Source organism: Xiphophorus hellerii, chromosome 11 (assembly GCF_003331165.1).
Source record: "Xiphophorus hellerii strain 12219 chromosome 11, Xiphophorus_hellerii-4.1, whole genome shotgun sequence".
NCBI classification, from domain to species: domain Eukaryota; kingdom Metazoa; phylum Chordata; class Actinopteri; order Cyprinodontiformes; family Poeciliidae; genus Xiphophorus; species Xiphophorus hellerii.
Genome location: NC_045682.1, coordinates 11,035,933 through 11,051,449, shown reverse-complemented (window position 1 = coordinate 11,051,449; position 15,517 = coordinate 11,035,933). Strand labels below are relative to the sequence as shown.

The 15,517-nt window shown below is 37.7% G+C and overlaps 1 protein-coding gene across 2 annotated transcripts in view; it reads left to right on the top strand.

The window, feature by feature from the left end:
* cxxc5a (CXXC finger protein 5a) overlaps positions 1 to 2,130 on the top strand; it is a 29,454-nt gene extending 27,324 nt beyond the window's left edge. Inside the window, exon 3 of one of the 2 annotated variants that reach the window (XM_032577198.1) lies at positions 994 to 2,130. In XM_032577198.1, coding sequence (XP_032433089.1) covers positions 994 to 1,038 — 45 coding nt within the window. In that variant the 3' untranslated portion in view covers positions 1,039 to 2,130. The remainder of the gene's footprint in view (positions 1 to 993) is intronic. The other variant, XM_032577199.1, reaches the window with a different exon arrangement.
* The last annotated feature ends 13,387 nt before the right edge of the window (positions 2,131 to 15,517 follow it).

Below are 15,517 nucleotides of genomic sequence, written 5' to 3'. Positions count from 1 at the left end.
CAAAAATACAAGTACATAAAAACACTATTTGTTTAAAACCTGGTTGGAAAATGTACAGCATTCGATTAGTAACAGTTGTGGAAAGATTGTAGAGATTCAATATGGAACCTCACAGTTATAGAAATCTGACTAGTATTCAAAATAATTTTCTAACTCTTTTTTTTCAGCCTCCCTGTCATGAACCAACTGTTGTATTTGTATGGAGAACAAATATATATATCTAACAATTCCCTGGAAAACCGATAACTTTGGGGTTGACATTTTAAACAACCCTATTAATTTTTAGTGCAATTAGCAATAGGAAAACAATAATCCCTGTATGTAGTCCATAACAAATATAGGTCATTATATTCAGTCTTAAATTTCAATAATCCGCTGACATGTCCAAATCCACCATATTCCATGACAGACTGAAGACGAACATACACAAATGCATTCTGTCCTTCTGTTGTATGTGGCAAATCACACCCTCTAGTTTAGTCTGAATTAACAGCAGATTTCAATATAAAAATGTGGTTTATAATATGGCACCAATATGGGTTACTTTAAAAAAAAAAAAAAAAAACTCCTCAAACCATTATTTCTATCTCTTAATTCATCCATCCCTCTACCTTTATTTCTTCTAAAATTTTACTATTCCTTCTTATTTGTAGTTGATTCATGTAATTCTTTGCTAATGATGTGTATTTTATTACTTGTTTAAACTGTATACTCTAAGTTTTATTCTTCATTTTTTCTCATGTAGTAAAGACAGAGATTCATTTTCAAGTTATTTTATTGTCTATTATGCATTGACATGTATGTGTGTTTGTGTAAAATGTGTGCAAGATGTGGACATTTTTAAGCTTTAAAGGAAGTTGTGTATTTGAGGCTAATATTTGCAAACAGACACACAGAAAAGTGTTGGTGTTCATTAACAACTACTTATTCTTTCTTTCTTTCTTGCCCCCTCTCTTCTCTCTCCTCTCCTTTGTTGTCTTCTGTTTCTCCAAGAAGGTGATGCTTCCTACAGGAGCAGCGTTCCGGTGGTTCCAGTAGGGCTCCTCCTCCGCTCCTTTCCCAAAGCTCTGCCATCAAGTGCAATGCCAACTCCTGGATTGACTCCGGAACAGACACTGGTTAATAAGCAAACTAGCAACGAATAAAATTCTATATATATATATAAAAAAAAACAAACAAACAAAAACAAAGCAGAAAAAAAAACAAACAATCGGATTATGGATGCACCTACTTATTCCTTGAACCAAAAATGAAGCGTAAAAGAAAAGCATCTATGGCAACTTTTCATTCCCTTTTTCTATGTTTCCATTTTTCATACCTTTTTGTCCTTTTCCCAGCTGGATTTTTTCTCTTTTTTTGGTTTCTGTCTCTTAAACACGGAACTGCTCATTGCCAGAAACAGAAATAGCGGACAGATGGTGGACAATCAACTAATTTCTGTGTTTGGTGTTAATGTTGTTCATGTGTGAAAAGATTCGGTACTTGTGTAGAGAATGTAAATTTACAGCTATATTTTAAAGCTAGCGGCTAATGGCAAACATCGTAACTCTTCACTGTTATGTTACCTAAACCCTTGTCTAGTTTATGGTTAAGTTTGTTGAAGATGGAGGCAGAAAGTGATTTAAAATGTGACGCTGTCAAGTTCAGAGTGAAATGAAAGTGAATATTATTGCTGGGCAAAACTCTCTGAGTTTAAGCCATCACTACTGTAATCTCCTTAATGAGCTCTCCTCTGCATTTCCAAACTTTTCCTTTCTTGTAAGACTGGCAGCCTTATGTTACTGTGGCCCTACTGAGCATGTGCCAGTACTGCTCAGGGCAATAGCACCAAGCAACAGCACTTGCTCTAAGTCTACCCTACTGAATGCACTGAAAAAGTTGCATTTCTTTTTTTTTTTTTGTAATTGTTGGTTTATTTGTTAAATTTTCATGAGATTTTTTTTTTGTTAAGTTGCTGGGTAGCTGCAGCTTTTGAGAAAAACAAATAACTCAATCTTTGTATTTGTTTAGGAAATTCGACTGGTTTTGTGAATAAAAGGAATGCATGTATTTGTGTCGAACTTTACAATTCTGAAGTTTGGTCTGATTGTCTGTTTGCATGTTTTTTTTATAAAATGAAATTTTCCACGGGTTATGAAAAATGTTTTCCTTTGTTTTATAATTAGATGGCATGAGACGAAGAAAAAAAAAACTAATCCTTACCCCCCCCAAAACTCTTAAAAAGCAAATGAAAGATGGTGGTTACAGAGATCACCGTCATGTTCCATTTTGCTGCCTGTGTTATCTTCCTACACTGGAATGATGGAGCCTTGCTGTGCTAAAATGTAACCAAAATGATTTAAAAGATGTTTGAATAAGAACAAGTTTGATTGCCGTGTTTCTTCAGAGTGCATGAAAACCCTGCGAAAATCCTCCTAAATCTCATTTATTGTCAATGATTTTTGGTCTCCTTCGAGGTCTTTGTGACACTCGCCTCGCTCACTGACATTTATAGTCAGAAAACACGAGCTGAAATGCGGGAGATCGATGGCAGTCATGGATTACTGAAGAGAAGCTGCGGACGCTTAGGTAAAAGTGTTAGGAGCTGAAAATCTTGTGAAGTTCCAGTAAAAACAAGGCTCAGGTAAAAAAAACAATGTATTTTTTGCTATGTTCTAAAGGTGGATCTTAGTTATTTATCACTAAAATGTTATTTATTACAATAATTCATTTGAAAAACGTTATTCACACATCAGATATGATGCAGCTGTGTGTATTTCAATCTCTGTCCATTTTATTTATTGAGGCGTCAAGCTTACTAAAACCAAAAATTTAATTGATCAGAGAAAGAAAAGTTGACTTGACAGTTGTTCATTGACACGCCACAAGAATAAGGCGCAAAGTTTTATTGCTAAAGAATGTCCACAGAGTTCTGTATACAAGCATAACTGTGGAAGATTTAGTGTAAGGAAAAAGTGTGGTGGAAGAACGCTGCAACAAGCCCCAGGGATGACTGCAGCCTTTAGATGATTATGGAACAAATCCTAAGTTTTTGTGGTTGAAGTCTAGATGTTCTTACCTGGTCTATAGGCAGACAAATTCTAGTTGTAGACATCCTCATTCTTCTCGCTGTTTACAAGCTTCAGGGTAAATATACACATTCTTTCAGTGTTTTTTTTTCTTCAACATTTCAATAGGAAATGAATTCTTGGATGAAATATTTTGTTGGCCAATGATACATTTGGCTAGACTTTGCCTGTCTTTCATGCAAACTCCTGATATAGATTCTGGTAATAAAAAGCTTAGGGGGAATGGTGGAGACGTGGGAAAAGAGAATAGTCACAATTAATTACATCAGATGTAATACGTGAAAAATATAGCAATTTTATGTTTTCCTAATGTTGTGAAACCCATGTTCAATTTCCTGCAGAACATGATGCCTCTTCTCAATACCAAAAGTAGCAATACATGGTTCAAACTTAGTTTCACTGCGCTGGATAGGCCGTAAGTGGCCTGACCGAAACAGAAAGATATAAGGGACACCAGACCTAACAATGCAAATACGCTAAAGTCTTATTTTAAAGCAACCCGTGTTTACTTAACACCACAGAAGTGGCACAGGATGATCATCTCCATGCCACACTACATTGATGCAGTAATTCAACCAAAGTAACCAAGTACGGAGCGCATATGATCAACAGTACATGGGCATTCTTAACAATGGACCAACATTTTCTGTTAACAATCCCTTACTTCATCGGCTTTGTATAATATTTACATTTTGTAAGCCTTATAAAACGTGGCCACATTCAGACGGCTCTCTGCATAAACACTCATTTCCATCTGCTGATAAGTGATGACTGCCTGTGTTGTTTTAAAGCCGCTTCTTTGCATCCAGGTGGGGAAGTGGATGCAGATTCCTTCCACAGCCAAAAGTGTGGTTTTAATTAGCGGCCGTCCACAGTGGAAGGCCCAGCGTGGCGCGCCTGTGTACGAGCTTGTGATCAGCTTTGTGAGAGCTGGAGAGCGGAGCTATATCCCAACTCACCCCCCCCCCACACACCCCTCCACTCCACCCCCACCTCCCCCTAGGTGACAGCACTGGGCTAGTGCCATCGCCATGGCGATGGGGGGAGTGTGTGCGTGATTGCGTGACGGGGTGTGTATGTGTGTGTGTGTTTCTGGGGGTGGTGGCTGAGGCCTTTCATTATTAATGTGCACCGCGGCGTCCTTACCTCCTCCGAGCCCGCACAGCTCACCGCCTGACCTGCCATCCAAGGGAGAGGAGAAGGAGAAGGAGGGGGAGAGAGAGAGGGAAGGGTGGGGGGTGAGGCGGCAGAGATAAAGAAAGAGAAGTGAGCCGAAGAGAAAGAAAGAGACAGCACGCTCAGCGTAGAGTTAGAGGAGTGTGTGAGTGTAAAGCACAGATTCATTTACGTGTTCTTATTAAACACCAAGAGTATCTCAGATTAAGATCAGCACTTTGGAGATTTGGGGTGTGGTTTGCAGGTGTTTGTGCCGAGGGGAAGGAGCCCAGGAGGAGTGGAGGGCAGGGATGTGGGGGTGAAGAAAGTCAGGGAGGGTCATGCGGTGGCTGTACGGCTCATGAGCTGGGCTGTCACACTGGGAAAATCCTGGAATCTTATCACCGCTTCACAGACACTGAGCTGCACTGATCTACTCACCCTTGTTGCCAGCAGACATGCCCTTCCCCCCATTTTGCAAATGCCCCTGCACAAGCTGGCCCTTCGCAGTTCCGACGCCACCTTCTCCACGAGCAGGGAGATAGCAGAACCGATGCAGTCCAATTGTTGAGGAGGGAGGAATGCTGCTCGTGAAAATGGGACTACTGGGAAGAAAAACAAGCTTTGCAACTGAGCAGGCGGCAAAGAACAGAGAAGCCCGGAGAAACCCTGAACAATAACGCACAGTCACAACCAAATCTCAGTGAGAAACATAAAGAAGTATGTGAATTTTAAACATACCTGTAAGTTGTTTTTGAAATAGTGTTTTTCAATAGTGGCACAGTAAGTACTAAACTTACTGTGCCACACAAACTGTTTGGATTCAACAATCCTATTGACTGATGCAAAATGTGTTATTATTAGAAATAATTATTAGAAATAATAGCATTAATAATCATTGAACTGAAAAAATGTAAGCACATTTGTTTCACTACATTCACAATATAAGATATAGAAGTCTTAGGCTGATGTCTTCATCTTTTTTTCTTGACAATTACTTTCTGCAGAATGGCTTTACATGTTGCTCCATGATGAGTTTAGTTTAGTTAAAAATCAATCAAAGTTTTCACAACATGTCACCTAAAACATAGATAGCATAGCAATTTGTTTCTAAAGATATATCAGCTCAACATTTACAACTATAGTCTTCAATAAACTCATGTTTTGTGTCTGCTGACAATGTTTTCATTCACCATTTTGCTATGCTAATGCTAGCATGCTTTCCTATCTGTTTTGATAATACTCCATGATAAAGCAGCTTGTGATTGAGGTAAGACGGTTTGCTAGCAAAGGAAATTGTTCTCCTGCATCATTATCTTTGTTATCCTTCTAGCATCATTAAAATTAACAGATCAAGTTAAAATTTATTTTAACTTTCAGTTTTAGTAATAACATTCTGTTTGCTTAAAATTAGAGCATTGAACTAATGCTGCAAAATGGACCAAACATTATTACCCTACAGAATGATTAAATGTCAAAGAATTTAGAATGTGTTCAATTTCAAGTCATCAAATTAATTCATCAAGATAACTGAGCATGATGAATTTTCTTCATTAATTAGAAGACAATGAACAAGTTGTGGTATGAGTAAGCAGCACCTCAGAAACTATCCTTCAAATTCCTAGCTTCAATAGTTCCCAACTTGTAAATTTTCGTTTGTAAAAAGAGACTGCTAAACACAGGGTCAGAGCAAAGGTCATGGATGGAAATCAGAGTCTCTATCTAAGCACAGATGGTGTAAAGGTCAAAAGATAATGTTAAACTTTGTGGATGGCAGCCAAGAAATAAACTTACTTGTTGGCACAAAAACTGTGAGACAAAAACTTTTTTGACACTCACTAGTTCATTGGTTTGTTTTTGGTGGGAAGGGGCGGTGGGGAGGCGATATGCAAGTAAGTTATGAAAGTAAAGCGTGGAGATATGATAATATGAGCCTCCAAGATATTCAGTATTGTTATAATCCCGCAATTTAGATGTGAGGCAGGAAGGAAATAAACGTTGAGAAACTTTTCTTTTTCACTTAGTTCCTTCATGCACGTTTTATTTTAATGAAAGTGGTTTTGTTTTAGTTCTACATTTAGATAGATAGACAGTTATAGATAGATGGATAGTCATAGATAGATATCTAGAGAACTGGACAGATAGATATGTGCAGCTTGTGGAGATTCCTCCAGCTATAGGATAAACACAAAAACAAAAGTTTTAGATGAACAGAGCACCACATTCTGACCTCTGTTTAATGGAAACCAGTGTGAGCTGCAATTTATTGGTCGGACATGAACCAGCGCTGCATTATTTATCCAAGCTAATTAGATTGTGGCTTCCCTTCGCTCCATCATTGCCGTCTATTGGTTAGCTTTTCAGTGACGAAATAAAATCTGACATTAGTTGTTCTTTATATCTCTAAATGAATCTAAAGGCAAAACAAATACGTAAGGTGAATGAAAGACAAAAAAAATCTACTGTTATCCTGCTTATTACATGCTGAACCTAGGATTCCTTCTAGATTTAAACAGTCATTTTCTGACTTCTCTTTAAATTCTTTGAAATTATTGTTTTACTGTTTTATTTATCAGAGTTTATTGGGATTCGCCAGAGAAAGATTTGCCGTTGACCAGAATCGGCTGATTTATTGCTTTAACAGTATAACATGTATTTGATGTTTTTAAAATCAGTGAATGCACCATATATAAGTAACAGTAGGTTGTCCTGATAGCACTTTACAGAGTGGAAGCTGTGACTGAGGGGAGAATGGTAAAACCTAGCTATTTTCACAATAAGTAAGGTGTTTAGATTAAGTCAGGGAATAGAAAAGGGTGTAAGATGCTTCGAAAAAAGAGAATATTTTCCCTGGAAGCATGTTTGCAGTTAATTAACATCCAGTTTAACTGTGGACATTAAAAGCATATCTGGCACAGCTCTAGATTGTTTTTCTTTTTTTTTTTTTTTACCTTTGTAAGCTGTTTGGGTCTGTGGGACCCATTTTCACTTTTTATTGTAGCAAAACAAATAGAAGTAAGTATCTTTTCAAATTGAGACTCATTGGCCTTAAGTCATTTTCTGTGAAGAACATAATTCAGAAAAAAATTTGATGGCCATTGGCCACGCACCTTACACCCTCCCTACACATTTACTATGGTTTTGTATGTCTGCTTGTATATAGGCGACCATTATAACCATTTTCACCAACAAGAGGAGGTTCGTTCATGGAAACTGGGGACATTTTCCTGGTCTTCATTTCTTTCAGTTATACTGAGCTCTGTTAGTTAGGTTTGATGTATGGCATGAAAAAGGTTTTGGTAAATGTTGGGATTAGGAATATAATTGTAATGGTGAGATTATGGAAAATGTCTGAATTTGGCATAAATACAGTTATTAAGATGAATTGAAGTCTATACAAAATAACTGGACCATATAAGGATGTTTGTGTGTGTGTATCTGTGAATTTTGTCTTACTGTGCCTGGCTTTCTGGACAAAGTTGAAACATTGTCGCAATGTGCAGGTGCCAGATGTTTTACTACTGACATTCATAGGATAACATGGTACCCATTTGCATTCAACTTGTGTTTTTTTTTTTTTTTTTTTGGTTGAAATTTCTGATAAAAATAGAAAAAAGATCAATCATAACTGAAAAGCTGCATAAAATAGTAAAAATAATTATTATTCCATAAATTTTTTCTATTGTTTTTTTTTGATAACTCACTCCTATCACCTAGAATTTTACTGTTATAGATTTCCAGTGAACAGCTATCTAACTTTGGTCTGTTTTTGAAAAATATGATTTATTTTTATTTTTATTATTCAACAGTAGCCCGACAGGAAAAAAGGGCAGAGAAAAAATGAGAAAACATGCAGTAAATGGCCCAAGGCCAGGAACTGAACCAATTGCGGTCATAAATATGATGTTAAAACAAATTTTACGAGTATACATTTTATCTACAACCACAGCTAAGGTAGAAGTGCTGCAGTTGTTAGAGTCTGATTGAGCTCTCATATGAAGAACTGTTGTACCTTTTTAACCTGGGCCATTGAATATGTGGAAACTGTCATTATGTGGGTGTTTTGTGCTAAAATTCAGCTAAAATATGCGCTGGTGTCAATGTGAATTTAACAAAGAGTTGTTCAGTGTCAGAACTTTTAATAGCTTCCTCCAAGAGTTATAAAAAGGTATGATCAGCTTTCAATACCTGTTTGACTGGTGTTATTATAATACATGCTGTTGTAAAACAGATTATTAGATTTATTGTCTATTTAAGATTAAAATATACAGATGATTTTATAACTGCAAATAAATGGTTAGTAACACCATATATGATAAAATATTTTTTAAAGACTAAAATAGGTAAAAAAAAATTTGTTTTTACTGCATTTATAAATAATTTCTGACATAAAAGTTCATCTTCCAGACTTTGAGCCTCACTTTCCAGATTTTAAATACATTATTGATAAGCACAAAAAGATGTCTCAGAGTATCCTCATCATCAAGAAATTCACAGTAGATCAGCAAGCCTTACTGCTGACCTTTCTCGGGGGAATCTTTAAACCATTAAAAAAAAAATCTTTTACGTATAAAGATTAATCTGGAGGCTGGCGATGGACTGGCGACCTATCCAAGGTGTATTAGTTTCTCTCGCCCAGTGACCGCTGGAGATATGGACCAGAACAGAGACAAGCAGTATTAGACAATTGATGGATTAATGTGGATTTAACTTTTCTATCAAATGATCTCCTAGTAAACCAAAGAGTAAAAAAAATATAACTAAATAACCAGCTTATATGATTGTGGGACTAAAATTAAGTTTTGGGTATAATTTTCACATCAGCAGTTAAACCTGGAAACAGAAATAACATTATTTTTACGGTTTTAACAGAAATTTCATGCTTAACAGGCACAACCTTATCTTTGATTCATATGTATCAACATTCAATTACAAGAAGAATATTTAAAGCTCATTACAGCCTTTGAACATTTCATACCACCCAATTTTAAGGGATAAAAGTAACTGACTTAAGACTAAAATGAAAGTAAGTGGCTAAAATAACTATTTGAGTGTCCCACACCAGAGAATGTATTATAACTTAATGGAAACAACATGCATGGTTTACATAAATGAATTCATATTGGTTTGGAAACCCATTTAGTATGTACAGGAATTTTGCCTCACTCTTATTTGCAGGAATTTTAATTCAGTCACACTGGTGGACCTTGATGCATAAATATTTAAGAGTTGCCACAATATTTCAACTGGATTAAAGTCTGGACTTTGACTAAGCTACTGCTGTGAGACAGGCGTTTTGTGTACTTTTTAGCTAATGGCAAAACTCTCACATGAGTGCCAGTTGTGTCTTGTCCCGTTTTATTGTTGAGTAAAAATGTGTTTACAATGTGTTTATATTTTTAGATGCTTTGATTACTTCATGATCTAAAACAGGTTCTGTTTAGTAATCATGTCAGGATGTGGCATAGGAAAAGGGATTAAATAGATTTTCATTGATAAATGAAAGTATCATTTGAAAATTCAAATTTTGTATTTTGTCAGATTAAAAAGGAAAAATAGAAAAGAAATATATACATTTTTATGAAACTAATAATCCCTTTGAAAATAAGATATTGTTCCCCCTAGCTAAATTCCTTAAACAATACACAACGTGTATTCTATAATGTTACTGTAATTTAACTCAGTTGTGTTGATCAATGTATGGACATATACCTCGGTCTTTGCATAAATGTGAGAGAGCTGTACACACTTTTTGAGCGGCCACACAAACACGCTGAGGCCCACTCAGGCTTTCTTTCCTTCCTCTCACCTCTCACTCACGCGCTAACAGCTCTCTCGCGCGCCGACACGCTCACGCGGACACGTAGGAACAGATTAAGTCCAAATCAATGGCAGTGGCTGGACTGGGAGGGAGAGGGAGAGAGATTTCACCCAGGGTTCTCGTTAAGGTCTGACACATGCGGCAAAGGCTCGGGGGAGTGTTATTACCAAGGTGATGGTTGATAAGACACTCGTTTCTCCACGCTGCGTCCTGTGGGGAAATGCGTCGTGCAGCCATGGAAACCATAAGGCTAGGTGTTATGCTATAATTGGGACAGCGTCTCTAACGTAGCAGCTGCACTGCCAGGTATGCCACCGTCTCCAAATGAGAAATTACAGTGGAGCCACAGAGGAGAGGATGCGCCCAATTTCCAAGAATCCCCCTTCCTTCCCTCCCTCCCTCAATGGTTTCCTTTTGATTTTTTTTTTTGGTCAAACTAAAAATAATTTTCTAGGACAAGTTAAGACATACAAAAAAAAAAGAAAAAAAACCTCCACATCATTATCTAAAAGTCTAAGTAATACACAAAGTATCTGAATCAAATCAGAGTGCAGAACCAGGAAATGCACTGGAACATGGAGAAGGAAGATGGAGGAAGAACGAAGAGGAGGAAAAGAGAAAGATGGTTGTCGGCCAATCCCTGCTCACTCTCTGTAACTTGGTTGATTACGATCAATTTCCACGGTATCGATGGCCTCCCTTGCCCTGAGCTACACTCCCTCCTGCACTTTGCATGGTACGTGCTTTGTGTACCGTGACGTGACGCACACTCCAGCACATCTCCAACCAACCCTGCATCCTCCACCACCTGCAGCCCCCCGATCCCGGCCTTGAGAAATATCAACAGCTGGGTTTACCACATTCTGGTAGGAGGGCTATAAACAAGCATTCAAAAAAAGCACAAATGTTTCCACTTCTTGTTCTCAGAGTGGGTGAAAATCTGGGTTAGCGCAGTGGTTTCTGTTTCTTGTTTTTTTTATTCTTCCATCGACTGCCTTGCGAGTCTGATAGGTGTAAAAAAGTTTGGGTGGTGTTACTGCAGCAGAAAAGAAGAAAGGAGATTTTCTTGTCTTCTCTCTCTCTTACCCTCTCTCTCTCTGTCAGGGCTGCAGAGAGATTGAACACTAGCCAAAAAACTCCAGGAGACAAGGTGGAAACGACGAGATGAGGTCTGGTCACGACGCGCACGGACCAAAAGCCCCCAAATCTGTATTTGTTCTGGGGAATGGGAAACTGTCCTCCCTCCGGCATGTGCGAGGGCGCATCCCGCCCGCTCCATCTCTGCACACTTGGCACGCTCTATGCGAATTAATTGCATCTCTGCGAGGGAGAGAGTGAGATGGATAGAGAGAGACGGAGTGAGGTTTAGTCCTTCTGTTGGGCTAGTCTCGCTACGAGGGGAGTCATTTAAAATTCTGCCTCCCATGTGGCTCCTGGTTTTCACTTTAATGACTGCCCTCCCTCCCTTTTTTATATCCATGACTTTCTAGAGTTCTAAGTTTCTTAACTTATGGCTCATATACATCTCACTCAGGCAACTAATACAGCCGAGATGTCTTGCTTGTTGTTATTTAGGTCTTCCCCTCCTGTGGTGCCTCACAAAACATACTTATACGGCTTTAAATTTGCCAGTTCTTTGTCATGTTACAGCCACAAACTTCAGTTTATTTTATCTAGGATTTTTGAGGTAGACTAACAGGAGGAAAATACATGGTTCTCAATACTCTTTACAAAATAAAAGTAGAAAAGCATCCACTTCAAGTCAGTCCAACAATATTTTTCAGAACCACATTTTACTGGAATTACGACTGCAGGTCTTTTGGGGTATGTTTCCACCGGTTTTGCGTGTCAAGAGTGAAATTTTTGTCCATTCTTTACAAATACCTCCAACTGAGTCAAATTGGTATGGAGAGAGTGTGAGAAACTCAAGAATTGCCAATGATACTCAATTGGACTTCTGTCTAGGTGATGACTAGGCTTTAACAGCATGTGAACATGCTCAACCTACATCTACATCTTCCCAATAGCTGTATGTTTATAACTGTTGCTCCACAGGAAAATGGAAGGAGTTTTATATATGAAGTCCTAAACAGTTCAGTTTTTGTTTCTTTCACGCGTTTGCAGTCTCTTACGTGGCTTAACTGCATAACATGGCTTTCTTTAACCAATCTTCTTGCCACTCTTCAATAAAGACTCAACGCGACGAATAGTTATCTTGTTGGCAAATTCTGCAACCTGAGCCATGTATCTCTGCAGCTCCTGTAAAATGTTTACAAACCATGTATGATGTTCCTCCAATGTGCCCTACATTTTGTTAATCTATTACAATAAATCTCAATAATGTGAAAGCGTTGAAAGAATATGAATACTATTGCAAAGCACTGCGTACCTTCCAACTTCGCCTACAGGCATCAACAAGTTTAGCTCCGCTGCTAATGTTTGCTTTCCAGTCACTGTCTTTTCTCAAACAAAATTTTCTCCCTGTTGTCAAAAAAAATATTGGATGAATAATGCTTTTTAATGGCAGTAATGATACTAGATAATGGTTGAATCATGTGGGCCTGTTCTGATCCCCGAAGCATCTTTAGCAGTACGAAGTAGAGACAGCAGCCAGCCCAGTATTAACTGCTGCAGCGTGCTCCTCTGAGCCTTCATTGAAGGCACGATAGGAAATGGCCTCAACAAGATAAAGCTGAGCTCTCTGCATGGCTCTCAGCAGGGGTCCCTGCCTCTCTCACGCACACTCGCACACATATATCTTCGTGTGCGAGTAGTGGGGGTAGAGTGATGTGGGCTGTAGGACAGCAAAGTCCCACAAGGTCAGAGCAGGCAGTGTATATGGTTGTTTTTCTCAGTTTTTTTTTTCTTTCCTCTCAGCGGTGGAGCTGTGTGCAGCCTCCCTGGGTCTCTCCTCTATCTGGTCAATACCAGCACGCAGCTTCTGGCGATCAATGGAGGGTCAATACCTCTCAGACGCCTGCCTCTTTGTGCTCTCACTGATTTAGCTACCACCTACCCAGGCCTTTTTTTTTTTTTCAACTTTTTCCTTCTCGCTCGCTGTTTTTTTATGACCCAAAGGTCTCAGTTAAACACACCAGCCTTCAGAAACTGGAGAGACACTGCAGTAAATCTGAAGGGCAGAAGGCATGTTTTAGGCAAAATGCTTTAAACCGAAGCCCATCATTAGCTAGGAACATAACTGCAGTGACCTCCTGTCAGCTGAAGCTACTTTTAAACATTTTCATGAAGTTTAAGAAATTAAACCGCTCTCTTGTCTTAGAATCTATAATTCACACGCTGTGAAGAAAAGACTAGGTTATGTCGGTTTATTTTTTCATAAGAATAAAGTTCAGTTCACCTGGAGGTATCCATGTGTTGAAGAAACTCTGAAGGAAACTAGCAGCAGTTCATAAAGACCCAGTCAGTCGTGTATGTTACCACCTGATCCCAGAGCATACAAAGAATAATCAGACTGACAAAAAGTCTGTGTGTAGAAGTTAAGGTGGCCCCCACTCAGCATTTCCTTTCTGCTGCTGTTGGTGTGAAAGATCAATTTTGGTTCCTGCATTATGCACCACATCCTTCCCTCCATCTGGACTGAAGCTACTAAAATAATCTGGTGGTGTCTGGTGACTTCCCCCCCTCTTTTCAACTTAAAAGACTACATTAAAATGAAAATAGTAGAAGACAAGAACAAGGGTTAATCATAATTTTATTAGAAAGCAAATAGTAAACTCTTCGGTCCCATTCTCTGCTGAGGTCAGATGTTAGCAAGGCCTTATTGTCCACACAACTGACACTAACATGATATTTTCTCTGTTATTGCGTGCTAAAATCCCAGTAGTTTAGCAGTCTCTCAAATCCGGCCTCTCTACCACCAACAAAAATGCAGTGTTCAAAGTTACTTGAATCCAATTTCTTTCCTGTTCTGATGCTGGACCTGAGCAACAACTTCTCTTCACTATTTCATTTAAATTCTCTGAGTTGTAGAGTTGCTATTTGTGTTATCTGGCAATTAAAAAGCTGTCCCCAATAAAGTGGCTGGGTAGCTCATTTTGAGAGAACAAAGACAAAGGTACAAGACCCTTATTCAAGCTGTGTTATTTTGTTATTTTATGAAGTATGACTTCAGGTGTGGCAGCAAAATTAAAATCTAGTCATCATATGCATCTTGGTAAATATCAGTAATTATAGAAATGTGAAGCTTTGCTGTTTTAATGTCTCTAGCATTTTTAGAATTAACAGAATTAAATTACAAATAAACTACATTCTGACTATGAATGTATGTGTTTACATTAAATGTCCAGTATTCTTCAAGGTAATTTTCTTCTACAACTCACAACTTTATTAATATAAAACTGTCCACAATATGGATTCCAGAATGTATTCCAATGATTTTGTGACGCAAATATCCTTTATAGTTTACAGAAACTCAGAAAAACATTTTCTATCCTTTAAACACCTGCTGAATAATATGATCTGATCAAACTCCAATGAGCATCTTTCACTAGGTAAAACAACAAATGTAAGGATGGTAGACATACTAATGTCGGTAATGATTTTCAAACTAGACAACAGTTTGCTCCATTAAGATAACATTATCTTTTTAGCTGCTAAGTAAGCGAAAGCTAGCTATCAAATGTTTACTCACATTTTGACCTTTTAAATTTTTTTTGAAGAACTGGCCATTAAGTCAATATAAAGAGGAAATGTATTTTGTATAGTGTCATATGTTGAACATGGTTTCTGTCTTCAAACTCAACTGTTGAAAAGTAAAGTTTTGTCAGATCTAACAAAAGTAGCAACTGCTGGGTTATTTGTTTATCTCAAGTACCGAGTTGTGGCTGGGGCAAGTTTACATAAACGTTGAGTAAAAAAATTATCACAGTTATTACATTTAAATAAGTACAGTACAGGTTAGTACTATGTTGAACATTAAAAGTATGACAAAAGAACTGCATATAGAACCATTACAGATAGACTATATTGCAATATAGTCTATCTACATACAGTATATTACAATATAGTAATATATTGTAATACATTACAATATATTATTGTAATATAATAATATTACAATATTATATTACTTTTATTCATACTTGAATAAAATTCAAGTATGGATTTTATTTTCTAAACTTGTAATGAATAAAATTTAGAATACATGGGAAATTAAGTCAGTGTTTCTTTGTGCTAAGAAGATCCTGGATTTGTAGCAGGGTGGGGCCTTTCTGTGTGATGTTTTTATGTTTTCTCCATGAATAGTTTCTTGTTCAGGTACTCATCATCAAAAACATGCATGACAAGTTCTTTGTCTGCCCTAAATTGCCCCTAGGTGTGCATGAATATGTCAAAGATACAAGCTTCCTCTTATCTATTGACTGCTGGAGGTGGGCGCTAACCCCTTGTGACCTTGCAAAAACAATGAAAGAGTGGGGAAAGAAAGCATTAATTTCAACTATTATTATTTGTC